At 52.9% G+C, this 26,764-nt stretch overlaps 2 protein-coding genes across 2 annotated transcripts; both read right to left on the bottom strand.

Annotated features, from left to right (window-relative positions):
- Window positions 1-404: 404 nt before the first annotated feature.
- MVP (major vault protein) lies at window positions 405-23,326 on the bottom strand. Its single transcript, XM_030871724.2, has 15 exons — window positions 23,191-23,326; window positions 15,661-15,793; window positions 15,269-15,464; window positions 9,975-10,098; window positions 9,737-9,868; window positions 8,766-8,860; window positions 8,287-8,523; window positions 6,296-6,577; window positions 5,195-5,439; window positions 4,913-5,110; window positions 3,336-3,722; window positions 2,399-2,515; window positions 2,068-2,194; window positions 1,357-1,545; window positions 405-656 (listed from the first exon to the last, which is right to left on the bottom strand). Exons 2-15 carry the CDS (start codon window positions 15,783-15,785, stop codon window positions 438-440), a joined length of 2,673 nt encoding a protein of 890 aa, XP_030727584.1. The 5' UTR covers window positions 15,786-15,793; window positions 23,191-23,326; the 3' UTR covers window positions 405-437.
- Window positions 21,925-26,630, bottom strand: PAGR1 (PAXIP1 associated glutamate rich protein 1). Its single transcript, XM_030871733.2, has 3 exons — window positions 25,651-26,630; window positions 25,368-25,450; window positions 21,925-24,010 (listed from the first exon to the last, which is right to left on the bottom strand). Exons 1-3 carry the CDS (start codon window positions 26,130-26,132, stop codon window positions 23,811-23,813), a joined length of 765 nt encoding a protein of 254 aa, XP_030727593.1. The 5' UTR covers window positions 26,133-26,630; the 3' UTR covers window positions 21,925-23,810.
- Window positions 26,631-26,764: the final 134 nt, after the last annotated feature.

Genomic DNA, 26,764 nt, shown 5'->3' with positions numbered 1-26,764 from the left:
AGTGCTGGAGGTGGGGAAGCCAGAATGGATACACCCACAGCCAGAGGGTTAAGACTCCAGACCTCCCAGGCCAAGCTGGGGTCTGGGACGAAAGGGCAGTGAGAAGAGATGGCACAGGAACCATCCCAAGGGGTACAGGCCCATCCTGTCACCTGTGGCATCATCTCCCCCAGCTGGCGTCTAGGAAAGCTGACTGCCGAAAGGATGGTTGAGCCAGATTTGGGGCCCACACTCCCGTCAGCCTGACTGGGTTAGTCTTCTTCCTGCCTCAGTTTCCGCTCCACTTTACAGATGAGGGTAGCCTCTAGTAATTATCAAGATTTCAGGGGTATCTCTTCCCCACCACCATTAAACTCCCTTGTGATGCGGACTTATGGCAACAGAAGAGGGTTTAAATGCCCAGAAGGTTCCGTTTTATTTGGCAGTGCAGTAGGGAGCTAAGGCATGACCTGGTTGCTTCCAAGAGTTAGAGGGCCAGCAGTGGAGGGGAGAAGCAAGCCCTCTTGGGCACTGGGCGCCGAAGCTGCCTTCTTGGTTGTGGGCTGGGCCTCAGACCCGAGCCCCAGCAGACCCAAAGCTGTGTTGAAGAGGTTGATGGGGGCAGAGCCGTCGGTGATGAGGGCTGATTTCAGGCCCAGGCTCTGGAGCAGTTTTACCTGGAAGGAGCAAGAGGCAGGCGAAAAGATAGTCAGACCCTGGTCCCTTCTTATCATCCCCTCGGCCGCCTCTCCAGGGTGGGCTGCCCCCCTCTCTGGTCTGACATTGTAGCCCAAGCCATCCTCATAGGACTAGTCAGTGACAAGCAAGGAACATAAGGGGAGCCTGAGGGTTGCATCCCCTCCGAGGCCTCGCGGGCCTGAAAGCTCTGGGAGCTTTCAGCCAGGTTGCAGCCGTCCAGTCCTTCCTGTTCCTTAAATGCACCAGGTTTCATTCTTTGCACCTGGACCCTCTCCTGGGAAGCTCTTGTCGACTCTACAGAGCACTTAAGTATCCCCTCTTCGGAGGGGCCCTCCTTCCCCAGCTAACCTGACATGTCACCTCCCCCTTCACCATATCACCCTGTTGACTTCTTTCGAAGGGCTTGTCATAGACTGATGTCCCATCAGTTTACTGCTCTCGCAGGAGCTCCCACTCACTGAGTCTAGTGCTGTGCCTGATAGGACACCATGCTCGAATGACATAGGATACAAAGACAGTCCAAGTTACCACCTCCCCTCGCCCCTCTGTCCCCGACATTTTTCTAGGTGTTGTGTTTGCCTCCCCGGCTCTGCCTTCTTGGTTCCAAATATGGTCCCAAGACATACACACAAAGACATATACACACACACCCATGCCTGCACTCTCCCCCCACCTCACCTGCATCTCCGGTCCTGCCACAGCAAGGTCCCTGATGGTGCTGGGACCCAGGGCCTCCGTCATCTGCTTGAACTTCTTCACCTCTACCTCAGCCAGCTGCTGGGCCTTGCTCACCTCCAGCTCCAGCTGGGCCCGGGCATAGATCAGTTCGAGCTCTCGCACTTTCTTTACTCGCTGGAGCTCAGCCTCCTGGAAGGGGAAAACCCAGCATTCTTTTCATCGTGTGGCCCCTGGACATGTCCAGCAAGTGCCCCAGCCAGCAAGCCTGAGGGAATTCAGATGGAGGGGATGGAATGGTAAACTTACCATCAGTTAGGGGTGAACCCCGGCTATGCCACCTTTTAGCTAGTGACCCTGGAGCCCCTTAATTCAAGCCTCGGTTCCCTCCTCTGTAAGATGGAGAGAACTCATACCCTTAATGGGATTTCAAGCATTAAATAAGATCTTGCATGTAAAACACAGGCAATACCTAGCACAAAGTGGGCCAGTGTTGGAGCACATGTCTGTAAGATGGGCGTAATCATTGTCCTTACCTTCAAAGCAGGTATTAAGTGAATTGAAATAGGGCAAAAGACTTTGTAAACCACAAAATATTTGGACAGGGCTTTCTGTTAGGGTACTTGGTTTCCCACATGGCTTCAGGGACTGCAGCGATCGGGCTTCTTCCAGACCCCAAGGCCACGCCCTTCCACGGGCATCTCCCCCACTCACCGTCTCAATGGCCAAGGCCTCTGCCTTGAGCTTGGCCTGGAGCACGGCGCCTTCTCCCTCAATGCGCGCCGCCTCTGCTCGGGACTCGGCCTCTGCCTTGGCGGTCCCAGTGCTCTCCACTGCGGTGCTGGAGACGGCGCAGAGTCAGAGAGACCCAGGAGAAAGCCCAGCCCTGCCCTCCTCTGCCCTTGACTTATGTTACAGCAGCACGAGGACACCTGCGCACGCACGGACGCACACACACACGTGCACGCACGCACACACACACACCCCTCCCATCAGCTGCTCTTCCAAGACCCCCTGCCATCTTTTCTTCTAGTTCTGCACCCACCTCAGAGCCTCCAGCTCCAAGAGCTCCCTGCGAGCTTTTTCAGCTTCTGATTGGTCTAAGATCTTCTGTCTCTCAAGCCGGCCGCGGGCTGCTTGTTCTAGTCTCTGAGCCTCGTGCCTGGGTGGGAGAGGGGTTAGGTAAGACACTGGCATGGGGCCAGAGCTGGAACAGGCGCTCCAAGGGCAGGGACCACTGGCCCATGGGAGGCCCTTGACGTGCAAATGAAAGCACAGCGTGTGCACTGTGCAAGCCAAGTGTGATTCTAGGTGCAGGGGCACGTGGCTGTGACCGCGACTCCTGCTTTCACACGAGTTACTTTCCAGTGGGGAAAAAAGCACAAGTAAACAGGGATGATTTCAGACAGTGACAATCTCCTTGAAAAATGGGTGCTACAATAACATGACTGGGCAAAGAGGGTGCTGCTTCAGTTGGGGTAAAAAAGAAAAGGGCTCTCCGACGAGGTGACCTTTGGAGGCCAGAAGGAGGAGAGAACATTCTGGGAGAACATTCAGGGAGAACATTCAGGGAGAACATTCTGGCCAGAGGGAACAGCCAGTGCTGAGTTCCCACCCTGAAGAGCAGAAAGGAGCTGGTGGGCCTGGACCATGTGAGCCTGGGGAGAAGGCTGGAAGGTGAGGAGGAGGAGGCTAGGCTGGACCCCAGAGAGCCTGGAGGGCCACAGATACGAATCTGGGTTCCAGCACAAGCAAGGTGAGAAGCCACAGAAGCAGGGGTGGCATCTATTCCCACCTTAAGTAGCCCAGGCTATCTGCTGGGTAAGGAGGACAGCAGGCTGACCACCAGGGTGCTGTGTTACCCAGGTCCTAGCAGCAGGTTAGAGACAGGGACCCTGGAGAGCTGGGCCCACAGTGGGCATCGTGGAGAGCCGGGCCCACAGTGGGCATCGTGGAGAGCCGGGCCCCCAGGCCTCACTCACCTGGCAGCTGCCTCCTGGGAGTTGGTGGTGATCTCAATGGCCAGCTGGACGCTGCGCTGCAGGGCGTCCCGGGTCCTCTGGTCCACGGGCTCCACCGACTGCACATCCACACTGCTGACCACCAGCCCATTTTGGGGGAAGACAGCCCGGTCCCGGGGCTGGGGCAGGGCCATGCTGTCAGACCCCTTGGTTTCTGGTGTCTCAAAGCCAAAGACAGCAGTGCGAATGATGCGGGCTGAGTTCTTATGGAAGTCATCAAAGGTGACAGAGGCCACGGCCCCTCGCACCCGGGATGCGATGGCCTTGCAGGCATCACCCACGAAGTCGGGCACTGAGAAGAGCTTGGCCGTCTCTTGGGGGTCCTTCCGGTCACTCAGCTCAAAGTGCCTGTGAGCAAAGACAACTCTCTCACCTTCAAAAAGGACACTGAGGGCTTCCCTGGTGGCGCAGTGGTTGAGAGTCCGCCTGCCGGACAGGGGACATGGGTCCGTGCCCTGGTCCGGGAAGATCCCACGTGCTGCGGAGTGGCTGGGCCCGTGAGCCATGGCCGCTGAACCTGCGCATCCGGAGCCTTGCTCCGCAACAGGAGAGGCCACAACAGTGAGAGGCCCGCGTACCACAAAAAAAAAAAAAAAAAAAAGGACACTGACACCCACCTTCTGTGGTTGGGAAGGGTCTCACGATAGAGAACGCTAATTAGCATCTGCTGTGTGTCAGGTGAAGTCCTAAGAAACTTACATATTCCCATTTTATTTGCTCAGCCGCCCTATGAGGTGGGAATGAGCATTACCCCCATCATAGACAAGGAAATAGAGGTCCAGAGAGGTTAAGCGACAGACCCTAAGTCACGCAACAGGTGCCAAGCCAGAACGTTGAACCCAGGCAGTGTGGCTCCAGGGTCTGTGCCCCCAAAGATATCAGCGCCCATCTGCCTTTGTCACAGTCCTGGCCACTCAGGCAAGAGGTGAGAAGCGCGTGCTTGGGAGTTGTCAAGTACCGCTTCTGCACCTGACTTACCTCCCCCAATCCTCATCACTGCCATCTGAGCTCTAACTATGGACCGGGCACAGTTCCAATTCTCACAGCATCCTTTCCACAGCCCCATTAGGTTGATGGTTATGTCCTTAGCGTCATTTTACAGACTGGGAAACTGAGGAAAGCACCCAATACTTGCCCAGGCCCACAGCTAGCAAACGGCAGGGCTGGGATGCACACCCATCAGCCTCAGAGTACTTGCTCTTGACCACCCGGCCACTCCCACCAGTTGGGTTTGATTCATCTTTTTAAACCTTGTAGTTACACGTTTGGCTGAAGTCACGCTAGGAGTTTAGCTGAGGAGTGTCCTCCTGCCGTTTCCCCCCACATTCTACCCCCAGGTGAGCCCTCATCTTTCCTGTCGCTCCCCCTGGGCGTCAGACTGGATTTGCATGAACCCCTGGGTTTCCTCCTTGACCGTGGCTTGGAGTCAGGCGTTCTGCCCTGATTGTGAGCTCAGCACTCGAGGCGGCATCTCTTCTCTTCAGGGTGCCCCCGGGGCTGCACCAGCAGGGGCCCTGGCCCTCCCCTCTGCCCCTTACCAGTTGTAGGCAAGCTGCAGCTGGAGCCTGGCGTGGTCTGCGGTTTCGATGGTGATGACGTCCGTGAAGAAGTCAGGCCCCAGCAGCAGGCAGAGCACGCGGCGGGCGTGGGGACACTTGGGTCGCCCAGCCGAGAGGGACAACACCGTGAACTGCTCCTCGGGACCCAGCGACACCAGCTCTGGCCCAAAGACCACGCTGCAGAGGGAGCCGGGAGTCAGAGGCCCGGAGAGGCCCTCCCGCCACAGCCCCACACGGCGCAGCCCCCAGGCCGCCGCTCACCGGGCTCTCTTCTCCCGGTAGTCGTACACCTGCACCGCGGCATTGTGGGGTACACGGTAGCTGACCACGTGGGTCTTGTTCCGGGGAGCGGAGGGCCTAGGAGTCTTGCATGTCTCTTTCTCACCCCTGTCCGCCAGAGGGTCCTGCCCCTTGTTCAGCAGCCCCTCCACCCCCGGAGGCAGCTCCTTCTCCCACAGGACTTCATCCTGGGTCAGCATGTAGGTGCTCCCGATCACAGCACGCACCTCGAGAGAGCAAGACGAGGAGGAATGTCACCGGCAAAGGGAGGAGGGGAAGAGTCCTACCCAGCATCCCTAAAGCGGAACTGGTCCAGGAGGTAGGACAGCATCGTGGTTAAATGTGGTCTCTGGAAGGAGGCTGCGTTCAAGGTCACTCTCTGCAAGTTCTTTCACCTTAGGCAGCTCTCTCACCCGTGTGCAAAAGGGACCTGATAGCGGCAACCTCACAGGGTAGAGGAATGAATGACATCTCACATGTCTAGTGTCAAGAATTTGGCGTATAGTAAGTTCCCGATATTATTTCTTCTGGAATCTTCCTTCATGGGGCAGCCTGGAGGGCATCCCAGGGACAGATGCAATCCTAGGAACTAGGTAGTACACACTAACATTTCCTAGGAGTCTGAGCTCTGCTTGTAGGTTGGATTCTTAAAGAGGTTGGAGATGTGGTCCTAGGTCTGACCAAGATCAAGGTTTAGGTGAGAGGCAGAGAGGAGGGATTCCACCAGGAAAAGGGTATGGGAGGGAGGTCAGGTCTTACTGTTCCTAGGCCACATCCCAGTCAGACCTTTATGCCGGAAGCCAGATCTGCACTGGGGACTAAGTTTCCATCCTGAAATCTGGTTCATCTTCTTGCTTGAGAGCTCTAACATTTGAAATTAGATATTTAAGACAAAGGGAAGGCAAAAACTCCAGAGAATGCCCTCATATTTAGCAGCCGGCTGGCTTGGATGCTACTAGCGACACTGTTGAATCCCTTCTGTCACCTCCACCATGCATCTCCCCACCAGCATCACCCACTTGCCCAGACCAAGCCACCACCAGGGCCACATGGCAGCGATGGCGCCCATCCCTCAGTGCTTACCCTTCCGGTTTTGACGTCCTGCACGTAGATGCCCTCGTTCTCATCCAGCGGGATGGCCTGACGCTCTTCTACCACCTCCACCTCGGCAGGTGGCACGTACTCCAGGGGTCCACGGATGAGCCAGCGGTCCCCCGCCTGGTGGGAGACCTTCTCCTCGCCCTCCCCCTCCTCCAGGGGCCGCAGGGCCCTCAGTAGCAGCCCCTGCTGTTCCGACAGCACGTATACGTTCTGGATGCCTCGTTCCAGCTTCTCCCCGGGCTGGAGGAAGAAAGACTTCTCTCCCTAGTGGGGAGAAGCGGGTCAGGAGCAGTCGCCACCCAGGGCTGTGGGTGCCTCTGATGGTACCTCCTTCAGCTCCATGTGACCATGGGCTTGTGCTGAGGACAGGAGCCCCCAAAAGCACCCTCCCCACCCTTACGTCATACAATGAATCATTATCTAGACTGTGAGGCACTCTACAAATGCCTGTAGATCTGGTCAGACCTGCCCTGGGACTTCCCTGGTGGCGCAGTGGTTAAGAATCCGCCTGCCAATGCAGGGGACACGGGTTCAAGCCCTGGCCCAGGAAGATTCCACATGCCGCGGAGCAACTAAGCCTGTGAGCCACAACTACTGAGCCCGCATGCCACAACTACTGAAGCCCGTGCGCCTAGAGCCCGTGCTCCACAACCAAGAGAAGACACCGCAATGAGAAGCCCGCGTGCAGCAACAAAGACGCAATGCAGCCATAAATAAATACCTTGATAAATTAAAAAACAAAGAAAAAACCTGCCCTGAAAAGTTCTGTAAACTGTCAAGGTCTGGGTTCTCACAAGCTCAATAGTTAAGAATTAACCTATTATTGCTTTATTTCTCCCATGCTTTGTTGCCTTGGGATGGTGTAGTCCAGAGTTGGTAATCTCTGATCTTTGGGCCAAATCTGGCCTGCTGCCTAGTTTTAATATATAATATAAATACATATATGTGTATATATATATATTTGATATAACCCACATATTATAAAATACACCTATTTAAAGTATACAATTCAGTTGTTTTGGAATATCCAGAGCTGCCCATCATCACTACTCCCTAACCCCAGAACATTATCGTCCTGAAAAGAAACCCTATATACACAGTAGCAGTTACTGCCCAGCCCCACCCCACCCACTACCTATTCTGGACATTTCAGGTAAACGGAATCATACAATATGTGGTCTTTCACGTCTGGCTTCTATTGCCTGACATGATGCTTTCAAGTTTGTCCATGCTGTAGCACATATTAGAACTTCATTTTTGATTTTTACATTTTTGAATTATCTCAAGAACATGAGTGCCCTCAACCCCAGAAAGATTACCCATCATTCTTTTGACTGATATTCCATGGTATGGATACACCATATGTTTCATCCATTCATCAGCTGATAGACTGATGGGTTGTTCCTATTTATTCTACCTCCTGTTTTTGCAAATAAAATGTTACAGGAACTCAGCGGCAGCGGTTCGTTTACAAGCCGTCTACGCTGCTTTCACGGCACAACAGCAGAGTTGAGTAGTTGCAACAGAGACCATATGGCTCACAGAGCCTAAAATACCTACGATCTTCACAGGAAAGGTCTGCCCAGCCCTGCTAGTCCCACATACAGTTCAAAGAGGGGATGAGGTAGAGGATGCGGAGAAGGGTAAACCAAGAGATTTGTTTGACGCAGGATGACAAAGTTTCCAGAACAGAGGGATGTGAAATATTAGAGGGAGTTTCCAGGTTTACAGACACAGTGCAGGGCCAGGGAGGCACTCACAAGAGAGGCCATGTGTGACCTCACGTCAGGGATGCCAGAAAGATCAATGGGACAGTGTCTCAAGGGATAGAGACAAGTGTGCACAGAGGCAGCAAAAACAAGCTTGGTGTTTCTAGAACATGTACCGAGGGTGGGAGGAGGGCAGGGACTGGGGTCCAAGGGCCTTAGGCCACTCCAAAGGCATTCACCTCTGGGTGACGTGGAGACACTCACCTTGACCACACGCTTTTGCCCCAGCTGGTTTTTGCCATCTGGTCCCACCGGGTCGAGAATCACACAGTAGTTGTGGGGACCCAAGGTGGTGATGGACACGACCCCCATCACCTCCTCATAGACATCTGGTACGTGGGCGTCTGTGTCCTGCGTGGTCACCAGCCACTCCTCCCCAGAGCGGCGGGTCACTCCCCTGAAGTCTCGGAAGTTCTGCCGCGCCCGGAGGTGCAGGGCTGTCTGTAGAGCGAGATGTCGGGGGTTTTGAATAAACCCACCTCTAACTTCCTTGGGGGATCTGGGAACCCTACTGGCCACTAAATGATCCAGGTCTAAGTGACAGTGTCTACCAATCCAAGAGGACTTCTTAAACCCTTTCAGGTGACCCAGGACACTCCTCAGGTGATCTTATTTTCACATTCTCTGACACCGTTCTCTGCCACTCTGAGAGTCTCCCACCCAGGGTCCTCCAGAGCACAAACCTTTTCCGTAAGGATAACAGCATCCACCACATCGAGAACCTCCTCAAACACTGCGGGAAGGTACGCACCCACGGAACGGACCAGCCATTCTTCTCCTGGGCCAGGGGCAGAGAGGCAAGGGTCAAAGGTCACCCAGCCTGTTCCCCAGCTGCCCCTCCTGCAGCCTAGATAACAGGGGACCCGCAGAACTTTGTGGGCCACTTTGAGATGCCACTGCCCCTATGCTCAAGGCCTGACAGGAGTCATTGTTTTCCTTTTTTGAGGCCAGAGGAAGACCAATCCCTACCTCAGAAAGATTTAAAAAAAAGCCCTTCCAAGTGCCCAAGTTGCTACATTCCAATACTCTGCTAGGCCTTCTCTAAGCTCCAAAGACAGACTTTTTTCCTTCCCCTAAAATGGGCAGAACTGCCTCTATTATAGCTGCAGAGGTCATTGAGCCTACTGGAGAAGCAAGAGTACCGGGGGGAAAGTTCCTATCTGGCCCTTCCTGGCCATAAACCCAGGCCTCAGTGATGTCATATGGAAAATGGGAGTCGTGGTGCCTCAAGGTTGTTGGGGGACTAAAGAAGTTGCCGTTTGTAAAGCATTTGAACCGCACCTGGCTCAGTAAGCACGGCCTTTGTGAAGACCTCAGTTAATACATCACATTTGTCAAACACAATTTCTAGTTGTATATGAACACCTGCTTTGCTGACCTAGAAACAGACATGGCCGCTGCCCCCAGCCCATGGTAAAGGGTTGGGGGGAAGGAAAAGCCATGTCAGCATGATCGTGATCACAGGATCCGGGTACAGCCTCCTGAAGGGGGTGGGGGGAAGCAGCAGGGGGCAGCCCAGAAGAGCTGGCAAGAGATACCAGGGAAATATTTCCTCCAGGCTACAAGTGGCTACCCCCAAACTTCCCCACTTCCCCTGTGGTCAAGGCACGGCCTGCCCCCCCTGCCCCCCGTCAGCATCCCTTCAAGACCCCACCTGTCACTCTCTCTTTCCCCTCCCGGTCCCAGCATTCCTTGCGGGCCCTCAGTCGCAGGGCCTGGTTCTGCTTGATGACTGTTGCCTGAATTATCTCCACAACCTCCACCTCCTTCCGGGGGATATACGTGCCTGGGAAGGGAAGATGAGATGGGTGTTGAAGGTCAGAATATATCAGTGCTAGAATGGGAGGGCAGGAAACCTCTGACCCTGAGCCGGCTGGAGAGGAAGTACTTACCAGGTCCTTCAAATAGCCACTCATCTCCTGCCACCACCTTGTCTCCGTTCTTATCCTCAAAATCCAGCAGCGCCTTAAGATGGAGGGCGGTGTTGGGCAGAACCACCTGCAGTGGGGTGATGTCCTAATAGGGGAAGAAGGGGGGTCGCGAGGTATTCAGAGCTGGGACCCCTGGAGTCAAACCTGACACCGTGAAGGTCAGAGTCCACAGCATCAATCTCTCCATGTCCCAAAATAAGACTCCGAGTGGAATGTACAAGGTAGGTGTGGCCCCCAAGCCATCTGGTCTGAAGAGCTAAGATGGAGTTGAGAGCAAGAGGCTGTCACTGCTGATGGGCCAAGAACACACCTTCCTCTGCAGAAGTGCTCAGATCTTGTTATGAACTAGAAATCCAGGTGGGAAACTGGGTAGAGGGCTTGATGGGAGATGTGGGAGAAACATCTGAGAAGCTGAGTAAGTGAGCATCTCATGGCCCAGTGTGCACTGGGGCTCTCAGGAAGTATAGGTGGTGGGAAGGTATAAACTTCTATAACAGGCACATTTGAAGCATGAGGCTTTGTTTTCAAGGTTGCCTCATGGTCACAAGACAGCCATTGTACTCCAGCCATCACATCTCCTTCCATCAGGAAGGGGGACCCAGCCACAAGCTGCCAAACCTTTTGTAGAGGTTTGTACAAATATTTTCTACAAATAGGATTTCACTTGATCTTTGATCCGAGGGAAGCAGGAAGGCAAGGAAAGAGGCTCATAGAGGCTAAGGGACATGATCAAGGTCACACAACTAGTAAGAAACAGAATCAGGATTTGAAACTCAGCCTTATTAAAGGTTACCTGCCACTCCTTACTCCAACTAGAGTAGCCCCCTGGGAGGAGAAGCTCAGATAACTACTTCATCCACCGACCACACTCTGGGTTGGAGAGGCAGAGCTGGACGTTTACTGCCCGGGCAAGCCTTTGCCTGGACATCTTCTATGCACACAGCGCTCGGCTGGTTGTGGTGGAGTCAAGACATACCCCCATCTTCGTGGAGTTGAGGTTCCAGTGGGTGATAAGACAAACACAGACCAATGCCTCCAAGCAGACTGTGGACCGGGTCAAGGGGAAGAGGTTGCAGAAGTCCAGGTGAAGAAGTTGGGAAAGGCCCTCAGAGAGTAGCATTTGAACTGGGGCTCAGAGGAAGAGCTGGTTTTTGATATAAAGGTGTAAAAGGAGGAGGAGGAAGGTGTGAGCATTCTGGGAAGAGCATGTAGTCCAGTACGGTTTTCATTTCTCACATCTACTCCATCGTCACTTCCTGTCTGTCCACTGCAAATCCAGGTCTGCCTTTATCTATCCCTGCCACACCCTCACCTAAGCCGCCAACACCTCTCGCCTGGATGATGGAAATATCTTCCTAACTGGTCTCCTGGCTGCCTCCTTTGTCTCCTTCCAGTTTGCCCCGCACACTGTTACAGGCTTTCAGCTTGAGTGACTAGGTCCAGTAGTATCACCAAGTGAGACTGGGAATATGGGACAAGAACAGATTTGGGGGTAAGGGGAAGTGTTAGGCTTGGATAGCCAGTATGAGGCGACTGTGGGACATCTAGGAGAGGGCTTCCTATAGGCAGCTAGGGGACTCACAGCCTGTAGTTCCCAGCTAAGGTATAGAGTTGGGTGTCTTCAACACAGATGAAGTGATCAGGCCATGAAAAAAAAAAAAAAAAAAAAAAAGAAGGCACAGGATATTCAGGACAGAACCTGAAGGCAGAGGGGACAGGGAGAAGATGGAAAATAAAGACATCCACAGAGTAAAACACAGACAAGTTTTAGTAAGAGGGCAGATCAACAATGGACATGGCCGAGAGGGTCTGTGAGACACAGAATGACAGTCCACTGGGCCTGCACTTAGGATGTCTTGGGGTTTTGCCAAAGTGGGGTCAGCGGAGGTAGGGGGCCAGATGCAGGGGCTTGTGAGGCAACAGGGCAGAGAACATCAAGTACAAGTTGTCAAAGTAAATAGGAAAGATTGTAAAGCAACTATATCCCAATTAAAAAAAAAAACGAAATAGGAAAGAGAAAGTAGATAGCTAAAAATTAGATTGACAAGGCCATTCATAAAAGCCCATACAAATTTAGTGTGCATATCCTGGGACCCAGAAATTCTTATTAGTTTCTACTCTTAAAACAAAAAAGAAACTAGGGCTTCCCTGGTGGCACAGTGGTTAAGAATCCGCCTGCCAATGCAGGGGACACGGGTTCGAGCCCTGGCCCAGGAAGATCCCACGTGCCGTGGAGCAACTAAGCCCGTGCGCCACAACTACTGAGCCTGCGTTCTAGAGCCTGCGAGCCACAACTACTGAAGCCCACGTGCCACAACTACTGAAGCCTGCGTGCCTAGAGCCCGTTCTCTGCAACAGAAGCCACCTCAATGAGAAGCCCGAGCACCGCAATGAAGAGTAGTCCCCGCTCGCCGCAACTAGAGAAAGCCTGAGCGCAGCAATGAAGACCCAACACAGCCAAAAATAAAAAACAAATAAATTTATAAAAAAAGAAAAAAAAAGAAACTAGCATGCACAAGGGCACACACACACAAGGATATTCACCACAGCACTGTTTTTCCTTATAAATTGGACACATCCTAAATGGTAACTCAGGAGAAGGGCTGAACCTCTATCATATGGAATTACAAACAATTAAACAAGAAATGACTTATGCACCAAGATGAGAAGTTCATTCAAAATACACTGGCAAGTGACAATGTGCTAGCTCTTATGCAAATAAGTTATAACCAATACTTTTTTGGATACACACTTACATGGATGCACAGACGTATCTGGAAGTGTATACCCTGAATGGATGACAGTAGATACCTCTGGGGATGGAGAGCAGATACTGGTGGTGGAAGTCAGAGAGGACTTTACAGTCTCATGAATGCATTCTTTAGATGAAAAGTGTGAACAAGTAAGCTTTCAAGGCCAGAAAAGGATGGAAGAGGCAGAGCACGTTTATTGGCCAAGAGAAAGGCACCAGTAACAGAAAAGTTAAAGGCAGGAGAGAGAAGCTCTAGGTGGGGATAAGATCAAGAAATAGAAGGATGCATCTTCCTGGGTCCACGGATGGAGGGGAACCTCCTAGAGGCTCCAACAGGTAGAAAGGAGACACAGGGAAGGAAAGGGGACACAGACCCAGATCCTTCCAGATGGCCTCAATTTCTAAGTAGGTGACCAAGTTGTCTGAGAGTGAGAGAGCAGAAAACAGGAAGAGAGCCGAGAATGATCAATATTTAGAGGCAGGCAGGGGGGAAAGGAAAGGAGAGAAAGCTGATTGGGAAGGAAACATTAATGAGCAGGGCTTGGGCTGGAATGAACCACTTATCCCACTAGCTACTTATAATACTGTTGGGGTGGATCTACCTGAGTGAGAGGACAGAAAGATCAGGCGGGGGTAATACCGCTCGAGGACAGGGTGTGGGCGCAGGTCTAGCGCACGAAGAGCGTGTGTTAAAACAACAGGGTTCCGCTGGGGCAGGGAGAGACCAGGAAGAGAATCTGAGGGACAGGAGAGAAGTGGGATTCAAAAGCCTGGAGGCAACATGACAGCACAGGAGGACTAGGAAGGGGAGACTGATGGTTAAGGAGGAGCTGGGTTTAATTTCAGAGGCGGGGCAACAAGGACCTACTGCATAGCACAGGGAACTATACTCAACATTTTGTAATAACCTACAAGGGAGAAGAATCTGTAAAAGAGTAGATATATACGTATGTACAACTGAATCACTGTGCTGTACACCTGAAACTAACACGACACTGTAGATCAACTTTACTTCAATAAAAAATATAAATATTTTAGCTAAAGAAAAAACTTCAGAGGTGGGGCAGGTGCGGGAATAAACCACCCAGTCCAGAGTGGACATGGCACTGGGCAGGACTGAAGCAGAAGATGTGAGGGTCAGACTTGAGGTCAAGAAGGCCAAGATGTTGACAGGGTTATCGCATGGACATTAGTGAGGCTCCCAGGAGGGCCAGGGAAGGGAGGCCCGAGCCAGGTGGCGCCTCAGTGAAGGGAAAGAAAGTGGTGTGGGTAGGGGCCAGTGCCTCCAAGGAGGGCGAGTGCCGACTCTCTGGTAGAAAAGGAACATATTGGTGGCACTGGGCTCAGAGGAAGGGAAGGCCCTGCCCTCCTGGCCTGGAGCACGTGGGGTCTGAGAATAAGCCGCTGTGAGCCAGGGCTGCCGGGGAAGCAGAGGTTAAAGAGGCAGCGATGAGGGAAGTTCTCTCCACCCTAGGGAGCTTTTAAATGCTGGTGCCCATCCCCCAAAAAGGGGGGGTGCTTTCCCTGGCAGTCCAGTGGTTAAGACTCCATGCTTCCACTCCAGGGGGCACCGGTTCCATCCCTGGTCAGGGAAATAAGATCCCACATGCCACGTGGCCAGAAAAAAAGAAGTCTGGTTCCAGACCACCCCCCACAGTTCCCTCCAAGAGAGGGATTTAGTTTGTCTAAGGCAGAACCTGGATGTGGGTGATTTTCAATTTGTGACAGGTTGGGACTTCATAAGAGTTGCAAGAATAGTACAAAGAATTCCCTTACCCCCTTCACCCCGATTCCTTAAGGGTTAACATCCGAATCCTTCTTCATCCCTTAGTTCCTCCACACACATTTTCCCCAAAGTGCCCGCAGCTAAGTGGACAGGAACGCCTCAAAGCTCCCGGGTCACGCTCCTACGCTCCCAGGATCAAGAAGCACTGCTTAGTAGAGGAGCCCAGAGTGAACAGTGTAAAACGGCAAGGAGGTGAAGGTAAACAAACGTTATAGAAATGAAGGCGGGGTGCCCTCGCACTCCGGCCCAGGGCCTTAGGCAACATGGACGAGGGCCTGGCTGGCACTACAGGTCTGCGATGGCTTCCCGGGGAGTGGCCACAGGCGTCCCGAGCCTGGGCCTCACCTGCTCCACCACTGCTGTCACCGCCCACCGGCGTCTGGCACTGTTTGAGAGAATGAAACGCTTACTCTTGGCACAAGTCATTTAGTGTCAGACTGGCCAGGAGCTTCAGGCAGGCTCTGGAGCCTGGAAGATTAGGTCCGGAGATGGGCCGACAGCTCTCAAAGGTCTGACCTGGGCATGTGAAGAGGAAGGGGATGTTTGGGAAGGTGAGTGGAGGGGCACCAAGTCAATTCTGTCCCAGTGAGAACCAGCAAATGTCACCTCCCACCCCCTCCCACGGCCCCAGTTTGTTTTCCCTCCAGAAAGCAGTGCTGAGCCCTAGGTCAAGGTAGCAGGACAGGTAGAGTGGGTACAGGGAAGGTGAGCAGGTACCTTTTCCAGCACCTCCCCTGGATACAGGGGGAAGGGGTCCTGGGCCAGCCGGATCTCTAGGTCAGCGTGGCGGAGCCGTACTTGTCCCGTGACGTCAAACAGCACGGCGTTCTGGGCGTCCCGGGCCACCGGGTTGGTTACTGTGCAGTAATGGCGTGGGGGGATCGTCACCATGTGCTTGGGGGCAAACAGGACCCTGTTGGAGGGTGAGAAGCAGTGTGAGGACCCAGGGGACCCCCCGTTCCTATTCCCGAAGGAGGCGGCGAATGGGAAAGAAAGCTTCCTGTCACCCAAGCCAGAGAACAAGAAGGAGGAGATGGATGATCATGGCAGCCAGGCTACCAGGTCCTCCTTGGCCCCAGGTGCCCACATAGCCCGGTCCCAACACCAACCTCTCATTGTCCTGCCGGATGTAAGTCTTTGGCCCGACCTCCACGCGGGACACGTTGCTGTTCTGGTCCAGCACATGGATGTAGTGGTATGGCGGGATGCGGATGATGGACTCTTCAGTTGCCATGGTGACTCCTGAGCCCAGGGAAGCACAGAGTGTGAAAGACAGATGGGGAGAAGACAAAAGATGAGTCCAGGGGGCTTGGGATGAGGTGGGCATGAAGACTGGCTGGCGCTGGGGAAATGGGCCCTTCTTCCTCCGGCTCAGATTATGCCATCCTTCACTGTCCCCACACCCATCTGTTCCTTTCTTCCCACCCAGGGCAGCCCATCCAGACCTCATCCCTGCCAAGAGATGCTTGATGCAGTTAACCACAGAAGCCCAGGGTTCTCAGCCAACTCCTTTCCCTCATTCCCATCTACTTTACCTCCCCCAAGCTTCCTGAAGTACTGGGAGGGGCTTAAGATCAAAACTTCCCCAATCTCCAACCCCCATAGCGTAGGAGGCGGAAGCACACCAAGCTGGGAGAGGGGGTCAGCCTCTGGTGGTGCTGTGTGTCTTCCCCAGCACGGTGGGGGGCAGAGGCTCTGAAGAGCTCCTCCAGGGGCAGCCTCCTTTATTTCAGGGGATCCCAAGGGCCCCAGCTGTATGCAAACATTAGCCCATAGCCCAAGAATGTTTGCATGATCTTTGCCGCCCTCCCACCTTGCACTTTAAGCAATCCTGGGATGAACTGTTTAGATGTGGGCCGCCTCTCAAGGAAGGGGTCCCTGATGGAAATGATGCTCCCATAGAATCAGCTGGATTAGAAACACCTCAAAGGGGACTTCCCTGGTGGTGCAGTGGTTAAGAATCTGCCTGCCAATGCAGGGGACACGGGGTCGAGCCCTGGTCCAGGAAGATTCCACATGCCGCGGAGCTACTAAGCCCATGAGCCACAACTACCGAGTCTGCGCTCTACTGCCCGCGAGCCACAACTACTGAGGCCCGCGCGCCTAGAGCCCGTGCTCTGCAACAAGAGAAGCCCATGCACCACAGCGAAGAGTAGCCCCCGCTCGCCGCAACTAGAGGAGGCCTGCGCGCAGCAAAGAAGGCCCAATGCAGCCAAAAATAAACAAATAAATAAAAATTAAAAAAAAAAGAAACACCGGAGTATTCTAGTCCTTTCCTCCCCAGTTCTCTGTGGTCTGTTGCCACCTGTGACTCCCTGCCATCATGGGTAGAGGTGGGTGGGAAGGAGAAAGCGAGTGAATGAGTACTGCATTCTGTCCACCCCCACCCTAACTGCTTCTGAATCCTGGCTGGTTACCTCCAGTGCTTGGCCTGTTCAGGAATGTCACACCACCTACTTAAACCCCATCCCTGCCTCCAGCATGCCTTGGACTTTGGACATGTCCCCTGGAGTCACACAAAGGGAACCAAGTTTACTAAGTGATTCAAAGCCTTGCCCTCCTAGACTTTGGTCCAACTTTTTTTTTTTTTTTTAAGTTTTTGGCCAGGCCTGCATTGGAAGTGCAGAGTCTTAACCACTGGACCACCAGGGAAGTCCCGGTCCAACATTTTTGAAGCCACCACCAAAAAGGAGTGGTACCCCATCTAGTCCACCATCCATACAGCTTCCAAACTGGGTGACAAATGTGAAGTGAGAAGGAGGAAGGGGGAGTGGCTTGGCACAGGAAAAAGAGGCTGGAGCCACAAAATTACAGAATCAAGGCCCAAGAGTTTTACTTGATCCACACAATCTGTAAAATTTCTTTTGTTTAGAAATTGTGAGTTACCACAAACTTCCAATTCCTGCTTCTCTTGAAGAATGAGGAGCCAGGCCTTACATTCCCACGTGGCAAACTGACGAGAGCCACATAGCAGCCGAGCCCTTTAGACGGGGCCACAAGCTTTCCTGCTTAACCACAGTCCCCACCACTCCCAGCTGTCTTACCCCTGGCGCTGATGCGCTCACATCACCTGTGTGGCTCCTCTCTAAAACCTTCCAACTCAGCATCATCCAAAAGGACTTTCTACAATGATGGAAATATTCTTAATCTGTGCTGTCTTTGGACTGACCACATGCAGCTATCAAACTCCTGAAATGTGGACAGTGTCACTGAGGAACTAAAATGTTAATTAGTTAATTTTTTTTCAGTTCAAACTCATTTCCTTTTTATTAAAGTCCAAGTTATGTTACATGGTTTGGTACTTAAAGGAAAACTTGTTCAAATAAGGTAATATGTTATCATCAATATTTCCAGGTGATTGTTTACAATCGAGTAGCACTATCAGTAAATTCTCGGGAATCCCATCCATGGGGTTTACACTTTGTCAAGACCCAGTTCCTCTGGAGTGGAGATTTTCAGTTCTTTTAAAGTTGGTCTAAGTTCCTGGATGACATAGGGGTAGATTTCCTTATGAGGTTCTGCTTTGTCCTTAACAACCTCTAGGATGCGAACTGCACTAGCAAAATCATGTAAGCGTCTGCATGTCTGCAAAGCAACATCAATGATTTGGGGCTCTGGAACCAGATCACAGCCAACAATCGTGTTCATCCCTTTACGCAATTCCCAAGCGTCAATATCTGGCTTATTGAAGTATGTCACCCAGCGAGCAGCAAACTCCTCCATCTGTCTCATGTGACCCATGGGAGTAGCAGCGAATTGACTGGGTAACAGCGGCGGGACCCGGGGGGCTGGTCCGGGAGACTGACTGCTGCTACCGAGCAGCGCCGCGGCAGGCAGCAGTGCCTAGCGTAACAGTGATGGCGGCACGCAGGTTAAGGCTGAGAAGCCGGGTGTGAGCTCAAGACCGCTCGGGAGCTCGTGTTTAATTTTAATTTAGTCAAATGTGGCTGGTTGATCCCATATTAGACAGTGTGGATCTAATCAGTTGAGTCCCAGGTAGGGACAATGAGTCATGCAAGGCCACACAGCAAGTTGGTGGTACCATCAGGATGAGAATCCCGATGGAATGCCTGGTCCTGCTTCTCTCCAGTGGCAGTGCAGTACAATGGTGAGGGGCATGGATTCAGCCAGACTACCTGGGCTTATTTACAATTCTGATTTGCTGCTTTGCCTGGTATTGTTTCCTAATGTCTTACCTCATTTTCAAAGAGGTTACAGTTTTGATCTGTTTTCTTGGTACACTTTCTACATCAGGGGGTTATTATTCTGCTCCTCAATTCTTTTTCTTGCAACTTTGTATGGGATTTGACCTTGATACTTTTCTGTTGCCTGTTTGTCAAGTTAATTTCCCTTAACTTTTCTAATATCAGAGCTCCCTCTTCTGTTGATTTCAGGGAGTGTTTGAAAATCCAGGTGCTAGTCTTCTGCTTTCTGTTCTCCCCACTCTTACCTGGACCTTGGCTTTCCTTCCTCTCTACTGCCCATCCTGCCCGGCTGTGCTTCCATTCCCCAGGAGAGGGCCCCCCAAGAGCACCCCACCCCCACCCCGGGGCTAGGACTGCCTGGATCTTGGTTCTAACCCTTACTGGATGGGTGATCTCAGACAAGTCCCTTGCCCTCCCTATACCCGTTTCCTGGCCTGTGAACTGGGGATGGATAGGTCATCAACCCCAACATACGAGGACTGAGTTAATCATAAAGCACTTGGAACAGAGACTGGCTCTTAGCAGCACTGTGTGTGTGGCTTACAGCTGAGGGCCAGCTTCCCTATCCAGTTGGAGGATGTGACCTGGCACCAGAGGCTCCCTACCCCATCTGGCATCTCGGCCTTAACCCTCACTTGTTTACGGATCAGGAAGGTGGCAGGTTTTTGTGTCACCCCAGCTGTGGGCCTAGAATAGCAAAGGAGCATCCGACAGCCCAGTGAAGCCTCTTCCTGGTTCTCTGCAGGGCGGAAGCCTGGCCAGGAAGCCAGATGGGGGAGAGGAAGGGCTAGGGCTGCAAGAGGAGGGTCTGTGCAGCCCCACAGGGAAGATTTAAACTCTAGAAGGCCACACGAGGCTGGGAAGCAGGCTCTGGGAACAGCCTCCAATGGCTCCTTTGGACGATCCCTCACCCCCTACAGCTGAGGCCTCTCGACCATCTGTCACCCCAGCTGGGCCCAGTCAGGGGGGCCGAGAGCTTCGCCCAGCTCACTGACTCAGCTGAGAGTCATCCCTAAAGCTAATCAGGCTGGGCTCCTGCCTTATTCCGAGGCCATGCCCTTGCCAGCTACCCTTGTTTCAGTACCAGGACCCTGTCTCACATCCCTGATCACCCACCTACCCAGCCCTAAAGCTGTGCCTTCCATGTAAGCTCACCTGCTAAGTTCACCCAAGAACAGGTTTTGCCTTTTCAATCTTGCCGTCCCCAGAAGTGAGCCTCACGAGAGGCCTCTCAGACCAGGGAGACCACCCGACTCAGGCAGCATGATTTAGACTTCCGTGGTTTACCAGATAACGTGTACAGTTAGAGCATTTCACTTCCAACATACCAGGGCCCTCAAAAGACAACGGCTAAGGACCATGTTGACCTTTGGAAGGTCCTGCCCAGCCCCGAGTTTGGCCCCAACTCCCTAAATTCACCAACACCTCCCTTCAGTGTCTGCTTCCAAGATCTGCCCCGTAGTCTGCTCTCTGGTACCCGTCCAACCTTGCCTGATCACACTGATCCTCATGTGTTATGAGGCTCTTGCCAGAACCAGCCAACTTTTACCCGAAGTCCCAGAGACGAGTGGCTCCCCCACTGCATCCCACACACCAAGAATGGAGGGATGAACAGAGAACAAAACAGCCTGTGAGAAGCTGGCTTCATCCTCCAGTGAAGAGGCAATTCTGGCCCTGTTCTGGCTCAAGAGTAAACTTGCTAGAGCAAAATTCAATTAATGAATGAGTCATATCATTACATATCAGAGTTTCAGTGTCAGTTGTGAGTGGCTGACAGTGAATCTTAAACAGCAGATGCCCAGGTGACCAGCCACACTGGGTATAGGTCTGCAGTGTCGGCATCACCTGGAAGCCTGTTAATAATGCAGAACCTTGGGTTCCCCCGACCCCAGAGCTGCTGAATTAGCCAGCATTTTAACTAGATCCCCAGTGATTTGGGCATACCTTAAACTATGAGCAGCTCTGGTCTATAAGAGCCTCTCAACCCTGCCTAGCTGTACATCAGAATCACCTGGAGATCTTTTCAAACCACCCATCTCTGGGGATTGATTTAACTGGTCTGGAGTGGGGTCCTAGCATTGCTATATAGAAAAGTTCTTCCACTGACTCTAATATATAGCAAAGACTGAGCTCTATCACTGCCGATATGACCTCGGGCCACGTGCTAGCCTCCAAGCCTCTCTTAGACTGGAGTGGGAATAAAAGTGACTGTTTCCTGGGGTTAAAGGGGTTAGAGACTGGAGCATGTCTAATACACAGTAGGAGAGGTTAAAGGGGTTAGAGACTGGAGCATGTCTAATACACAGTAGGAGCACAACCATGGCCTGGAGGAGGAAGACCAAAGATGAACCCAGATGGCAAACTGTTCCTCAAAAGCAGGGAATGTCATGTATTTTCCCCCAGCTCCTCACCCTCAGGTCCAAGTAGACCCCCAGCCAGCACAAGTCCCCTTGTCCCAAGGCCTGAGCAGGCCTGAAGTTGGAGGAAAGGTTGGAGACAGCCTCGCCACCATCACGTCTATCAAACTTAGGTTTAGGAAAATGCACAGGAAATTCAGCACAGACAGGGAACTCATCTTTGCAGTTTCCCTTCACTGATTTTAAACATTCTAGTCTTTGTTTAGAGAATGCAAGAGCCACATTTCTCAGGGACTGCAGAGAGGCTGTTTTTACCAGACAGCTTCCCAATTTAGGGAAATGATTTCCTGCTTTGGGGGACTATAGTGGAAATTCTTGAGAATTTGTTTCACATAAATCACTTCTTTAGTAGCAGCAAAGTTTTAGGACCTTTTCTTCCTAGGAAAATCTTATCTGAGCTCTAGCCCAACTGGGCCACTTTTCGGGAGCAGCAGCTTTTTCTGGGGACAGAACAGCCCTGCCAGCTCCGGATGATGCTTGTCCTATTTCTATCCTACCTCCAGATGCTGCCAATTAATGCCAGTCATTGAAGGCAAAGATTGGCTAGATTGGAAGTGACCCAGGAACCAGGTTGCAGAACCCCTGTTTTCTAAAATCGCCCAATCATAGGACTCAGCTGGTCGTATTGACGCCCAGGCCTCACCCCAGACGCACTAGGCTAAGGTTTCCAGGAACGACTCTGAAATTTCTCTTTGGCAAGTGCCCCCCCATAACAGCTCCCACTTATTAAGAACTTAATCTGTGCCAGGTATTGTGTTAAATGCTTTTAATTAACTCATTTCATCCCCATAAGAACCTACAAATTAAGGAATTTGCTCAGGATCACACAATGATCAAAGGACGGAGCTGGAATTCCACCTCAGGTATCATGACCGCAGAGCCCCCAAACCAAGAAGTAGTGTGGTCTCCGGCAAAAATGGCAATAAGATTCTAAACTAGAACAAGGACTTACGGACCTGGGAGGAGCTGGGTACTCTCTAGGAGATAGTGCCACTGCAGTTCAAAGGTATTTTCGGTAACCTAGGAGAGTAGCACCCAACAAGGAGGCCAGAGTAACCTTAGAGCTCTCTGGCTTTCCCTGGGCCAGCCATTCAAGGTGGCTGCCCCTACGTGCCCATGGCTTTAGAGAGCTGCCCTGTCCAGAAGGCCTCACCCTCAGGGGAGGCAGAGTATACTGTGTGCCAAGGGTGGAAACAGGCAGAAGTTTCTGGCAGTCAGTTGGCACCCGTGACAGCCAGCCTTTCTCCCCATAATATCTAGGAGCCCACCCAGACACGGAGCAGAGAAAACAGGGCACACCTGCCTCTACTACTATCCCCCAACCCTCCATGCTGCTAAGATCCCCAGAATCTTAGAAGCACAGTGGGTCCAAGAGAGCTTCCTGTTTTCACTTCCCAGTCCCAAAAAGAAAAAAAAAGAAAAAGAGCCTTGCTCACCAAACTCCATGCCTCTGGAAATCAAGCCTACCTTAAGATTACTCTGCCGATGATTTCTCAAATGATCAGCAAGGCCCTGAGTGGCACAGCCTATTACCAGCGGGCATAGCCCTGAGTGGGGTAATAGGAAAGCCTCGATGTCTGCAGAGTTGAGGAATCTCAACGGGGACAAGTCACATTTTCAAAGCTCAAAGGGACAGGCCAGAGCTCAGGTCCCCAGGGGGAGTCTAGCAGGGACCAATCTCACTCCAGGAGGGAATCTAAATGGACCCCTTAAGTTTCCTCTGCCCCTACTGCTGATGGGGGAGCTTAAGGTCAGAGAGGCCTGAGATTAGGAGGGGTGAGGGTGTTGGCAAGATGACAAGTTGATCTACCTTTACTTCAGAAGCCAGAAAAAACTCCAAGGAAAGCAAAGCCTCCCAAGGCTAAGCTTCCACCCATCTTCTCCCGGTTCTGGTTCAGAGACCACCTGCCCCAGATGAAGCAAGCCCTAGAAGGCAGGACAGAGCTAAAGAGGGTCTTGAAGGACACAAGGTCCCACCAACTGGTTTGGGGCTTTGAGGCCTGTATGAAGTACTCACATCCAGAAGTGTGGCTGGCTGCAACAGAGTCCTCAGATCAGGAAACTCCTTCACCCAGCCCTAGAGATGACTTCCCGGCAGGGCAGGGCAGACTCAGGGGGTGAGGCTTAGGCATTTAAAGGGCCCTTGCAGCTGGTTCTCATTTGTTTGGTTTTGTTTTTTTCTCCTCTGGGCTGCTTCTACTGCAGCTGAAGGCACTGCAGCTCACTCAGTGCAGGAATTCCCACCTCAGAGCCAGCTGGCAGCACTGGCATGAGACTGGGGAGGGTCCTCGGCCCGAGGCAGGGGGCAGGTGCTGACCGAGTTCACTTCTACCCCATCTGGCTTTAATTTCCCAATCTGGGTGCGTACAATTTTGCCTCTCCACAGCTGTTTCGGTTCCAGCTGCAGTCCCTCCTCTAAGAGAAGATAACTTGGTATTTTTTATTTTAGATTCAGAAAATTTAGCCCAGGTCTCCAAAGAGATGTTCAATAGAAAACATAAACACATACACGTATGTCCTCTTTCTGGCAAGGTGCTGTGTTGGGAGCTTGGAGTGTCTCTCCTCTTCCCAAGTTTCCCAGCAGCCTGGGTCAGGGAAGAAGGGCAAGTAGGCTCTGCACCCTAAGGGCAGCAGCGCTCAGTATTTCCGCTGCCGGGGGAAGAGACTACTTCCTGAGGACCGGAGCGGGGGGCTGGTGGGGCTGGCATCCTCTGAGTCCAGGCTGAAGAGGTCCCTGCCAGTACGAAGGATCTGCTCCTCCAGCTTCTTGTGTCGCTTCATGTCTGAGAGGACCTTGTCCAGGCGCGCTTCCCGTTTCTGGCTCCGGGCTGAGCTTCCTGGAGAAGGGGAATGAGAGAAATGTGGAAGCGAGTGAGGCAGTGTGCACCAGCCCCGCCTGGATCTTACTAATCACTTGGGGAGCTCATTGAACAGAGATTTCCAGGCCTGTCCTGGAGGTTCTGAGGTTTAGGGATGGGGCCTCAGATGGGGTGGGCAGTGAAGATCTGAATTATGAGAAGGGGCTAGAAATATGAAGACTGGGGAGAAGCATCCCAGGTAGGGGACGAGCAAGTGCAAAAGCCCCAGGGCAAGAACAGGGAGGTCTGTTCAATGAGAAATGTAGAGCTGGGGGAGACAGGAAAGATATGACCTACAGGCCACGATAAGGGGTTTGGATCTTTTAGTTTACATGGAAGCCCTGGGGGGAGGGCGGGGTTGGATTCTCAACTGACACACTCATACACCACCCCACCCCCGCCCCCCAGAAATGGAATCCTTTGGAGAATTTAAAACAGAGAAGTGACACAATTTATGTTTTGAAACATAAACCCGTCTCTGGCTGCTGAGGCTGGCGACAGGAAGACCAGTTAGGAGCCACCACAACTATCTAGGCAAGAGAGATGGTGGCTTGGATAAGGGTGCAGGCAGAGCTAACAAGACTTGCTGCTGGCTTGAATGCTGGGGTAAAAGAAAGAGAAATCAACACTGGCTCCGAGGGGGAAACTCCCTGGTGGCACAGTGGTTAAGAATCTGCCTGCCAATGCAGGGGACATGGGTTCGAGCCCTGGTCCGGGAAGATCCACATGCCGCGGAGCAATTAAGCCCGTGTGCCACAACTACTGAGCGTATGCTCTACAGCCCGCGTGCCACAATTACTGAAGCCCATGTGCCTAGAGCCCGTGCTCTGCAACAAGAGAAGCCACCGCAATGAGAAGCCTGCACACCGCAACAGAGTAGCCCCCACTCGCCACAACTAGAGAAAGCCCGTGCGCAGCAACAAAGACACAAAGCAGCCAAAAATAAATAAATAAATAAATTTATTAAAAAAACAAGCAAACAAAAAGAGAATGGCTCCGAGGGTAAATTCTAGGAAGGCACACGGGATGGGAAACTGGGTCAGATTAGGAGATGTACACAGTAGTGTAGGGATGTGGATCTAGATAATAATGATAACGACTTGGCCTTCTGGGGGGGGGACTGAGATCAAAGGAATGGGAAGCATGATGGAATTATCTGCGGAAGATAGGGGACCACCAAAGCTGGAAGGATGGCACAACTGGGGGCATGCTCTCTCCTGAAACAAGTTCTGTAGATATCAAGGCACCAAGCAAGCCTCTTTTAGGGAGTCACTTTCTGAGTAAGTGGAAGCAGAGGCCCTTCACCACCACCCCAACTCTCCCCTCTTGTCTGTACCTGGGGTGCGTCTCCGGTCAATCAGGGAGTCCTTTGGTGTCATTGGCTCATCATCAAAGTCAAATTCTGTGGGCATGTGCGGTCTGGGACAGGGGGACAGAGAGTGAAAGGTGAGGGTGGTTCCCCCCAAACACCCCCACTTCTCCACAGCCTGCTGGCTCTTCCTCTCCAGCTCTCTTCCCTCCCTCCACTTCCCATGCTCCTGGGTCCCCCCTCCCCTCCCTACTTCCTCCCGGCATCAGGGGAGCAGCCTCAAGGACAAGGTGTAAGGGCGTGCCCTCACTTTTCCTCTTCCTCCTCTTTGGTCTCTGGCTCCTCATCGGATCTCTCCTCTTCACTCTGGGCCTCAGGTGTGGGTGGCCGGCGGGGCAGGATCTCAGCCTGTAGCTCCAGAGTGCCGTGGGCAGCCAGCAGTTCATAGAGCCTTTGGATTTCCGAGGGGGGTGGCATCCAGGACTGCCCATCCGCGGGCAGCTCCACCTCTTCATCGCTGCAGGGCACGCACCAGTCCTCGGATTCTCCCTTGGCATGCTCTTCCCCCTCAGTGCTGGGGGCTTCTCCCTGCACCTCCTCGGCCCCGGACCCCTCATGCTCAGTCTCCTCCCGGCCTCCTTCCCCCTCTTCCCCGGCTTGATCGGCCGAAGCAGAGGGGCCTCCGGTATCCTCCACGGCCAGAGCCTGGAGGCCGGAGGTCACTTCCCCTTCTTCAGACAGAGGCGCCGCCGTGGTGGCTGCAATGTCTCCATGGCCCCGGACAAGGGACATATGTCACTAGGGAAGGGGCCCTGCGATGATAGGAGATGCAGGAGTACTGAACTGGGGATCCCCCAACCCCAAGGGTTGGGCTCCCCAGGGGTTTAGGGAATGTCTCTCTAACCAATCAGACTCCAACAGCAGTCCCTGCGAATAGACCGCCTGTTCCCAAGAGGGGTCGCTCCGTCCCCTCCAAGGACCCCGCCCCCACGGATCGAGATCCGATACTCCGGTGTTCCCAGGGACCGGCAGAAACCACTTTCCAGGCGGGAGAGGACCGGACCCGCTCTTCTCGCCTTGATACCTCCCCTTTCTACACCTGGATCCGGCACCCTCTCCCCAAACCTCGAAGTTTCGCCGCCTCAGCTGCCATACGCACCTAGGAGCTAAGACCCGCCTCCCGGGCTGCGCACGGTCACACTACGCAGGCGCACAGAGATCGCGCGGGAGGCTCAGTTTCAGTCAAAGCTACTTGGATGAGGAAAGCAAGGGAAGGTTTGCACATGCGCAGATAGGCGCTCCGGAATGATAGGCTTCGGCCCATAGTAAAGATGGCCACCTGGGCGGCGCATGCGCAAACCACCCAATAGGTTCTGCCCGAAAGGAGGCAGTACCTCGGGCCCCAGCGGCGCACGCACGTACGG

The sequence above is a fragment of the Globicephala melas genome, chromosome 15 (assembly GCF_963455315.2).
Source record: "Globicephala melas chromosome 15, mGloMel1.2, whole genome shotgun sequence".
In the NCBI taxonomy this organism is placed as follows: Eukaryota; Metazoa; Chordata; class Mammalia; order Artiodactyla; family Delphinidae; genus Globicephala; species Globicephala melas.
This window is presented reverse-complemented; position numbering and strand designations above follow the sequence as displayed.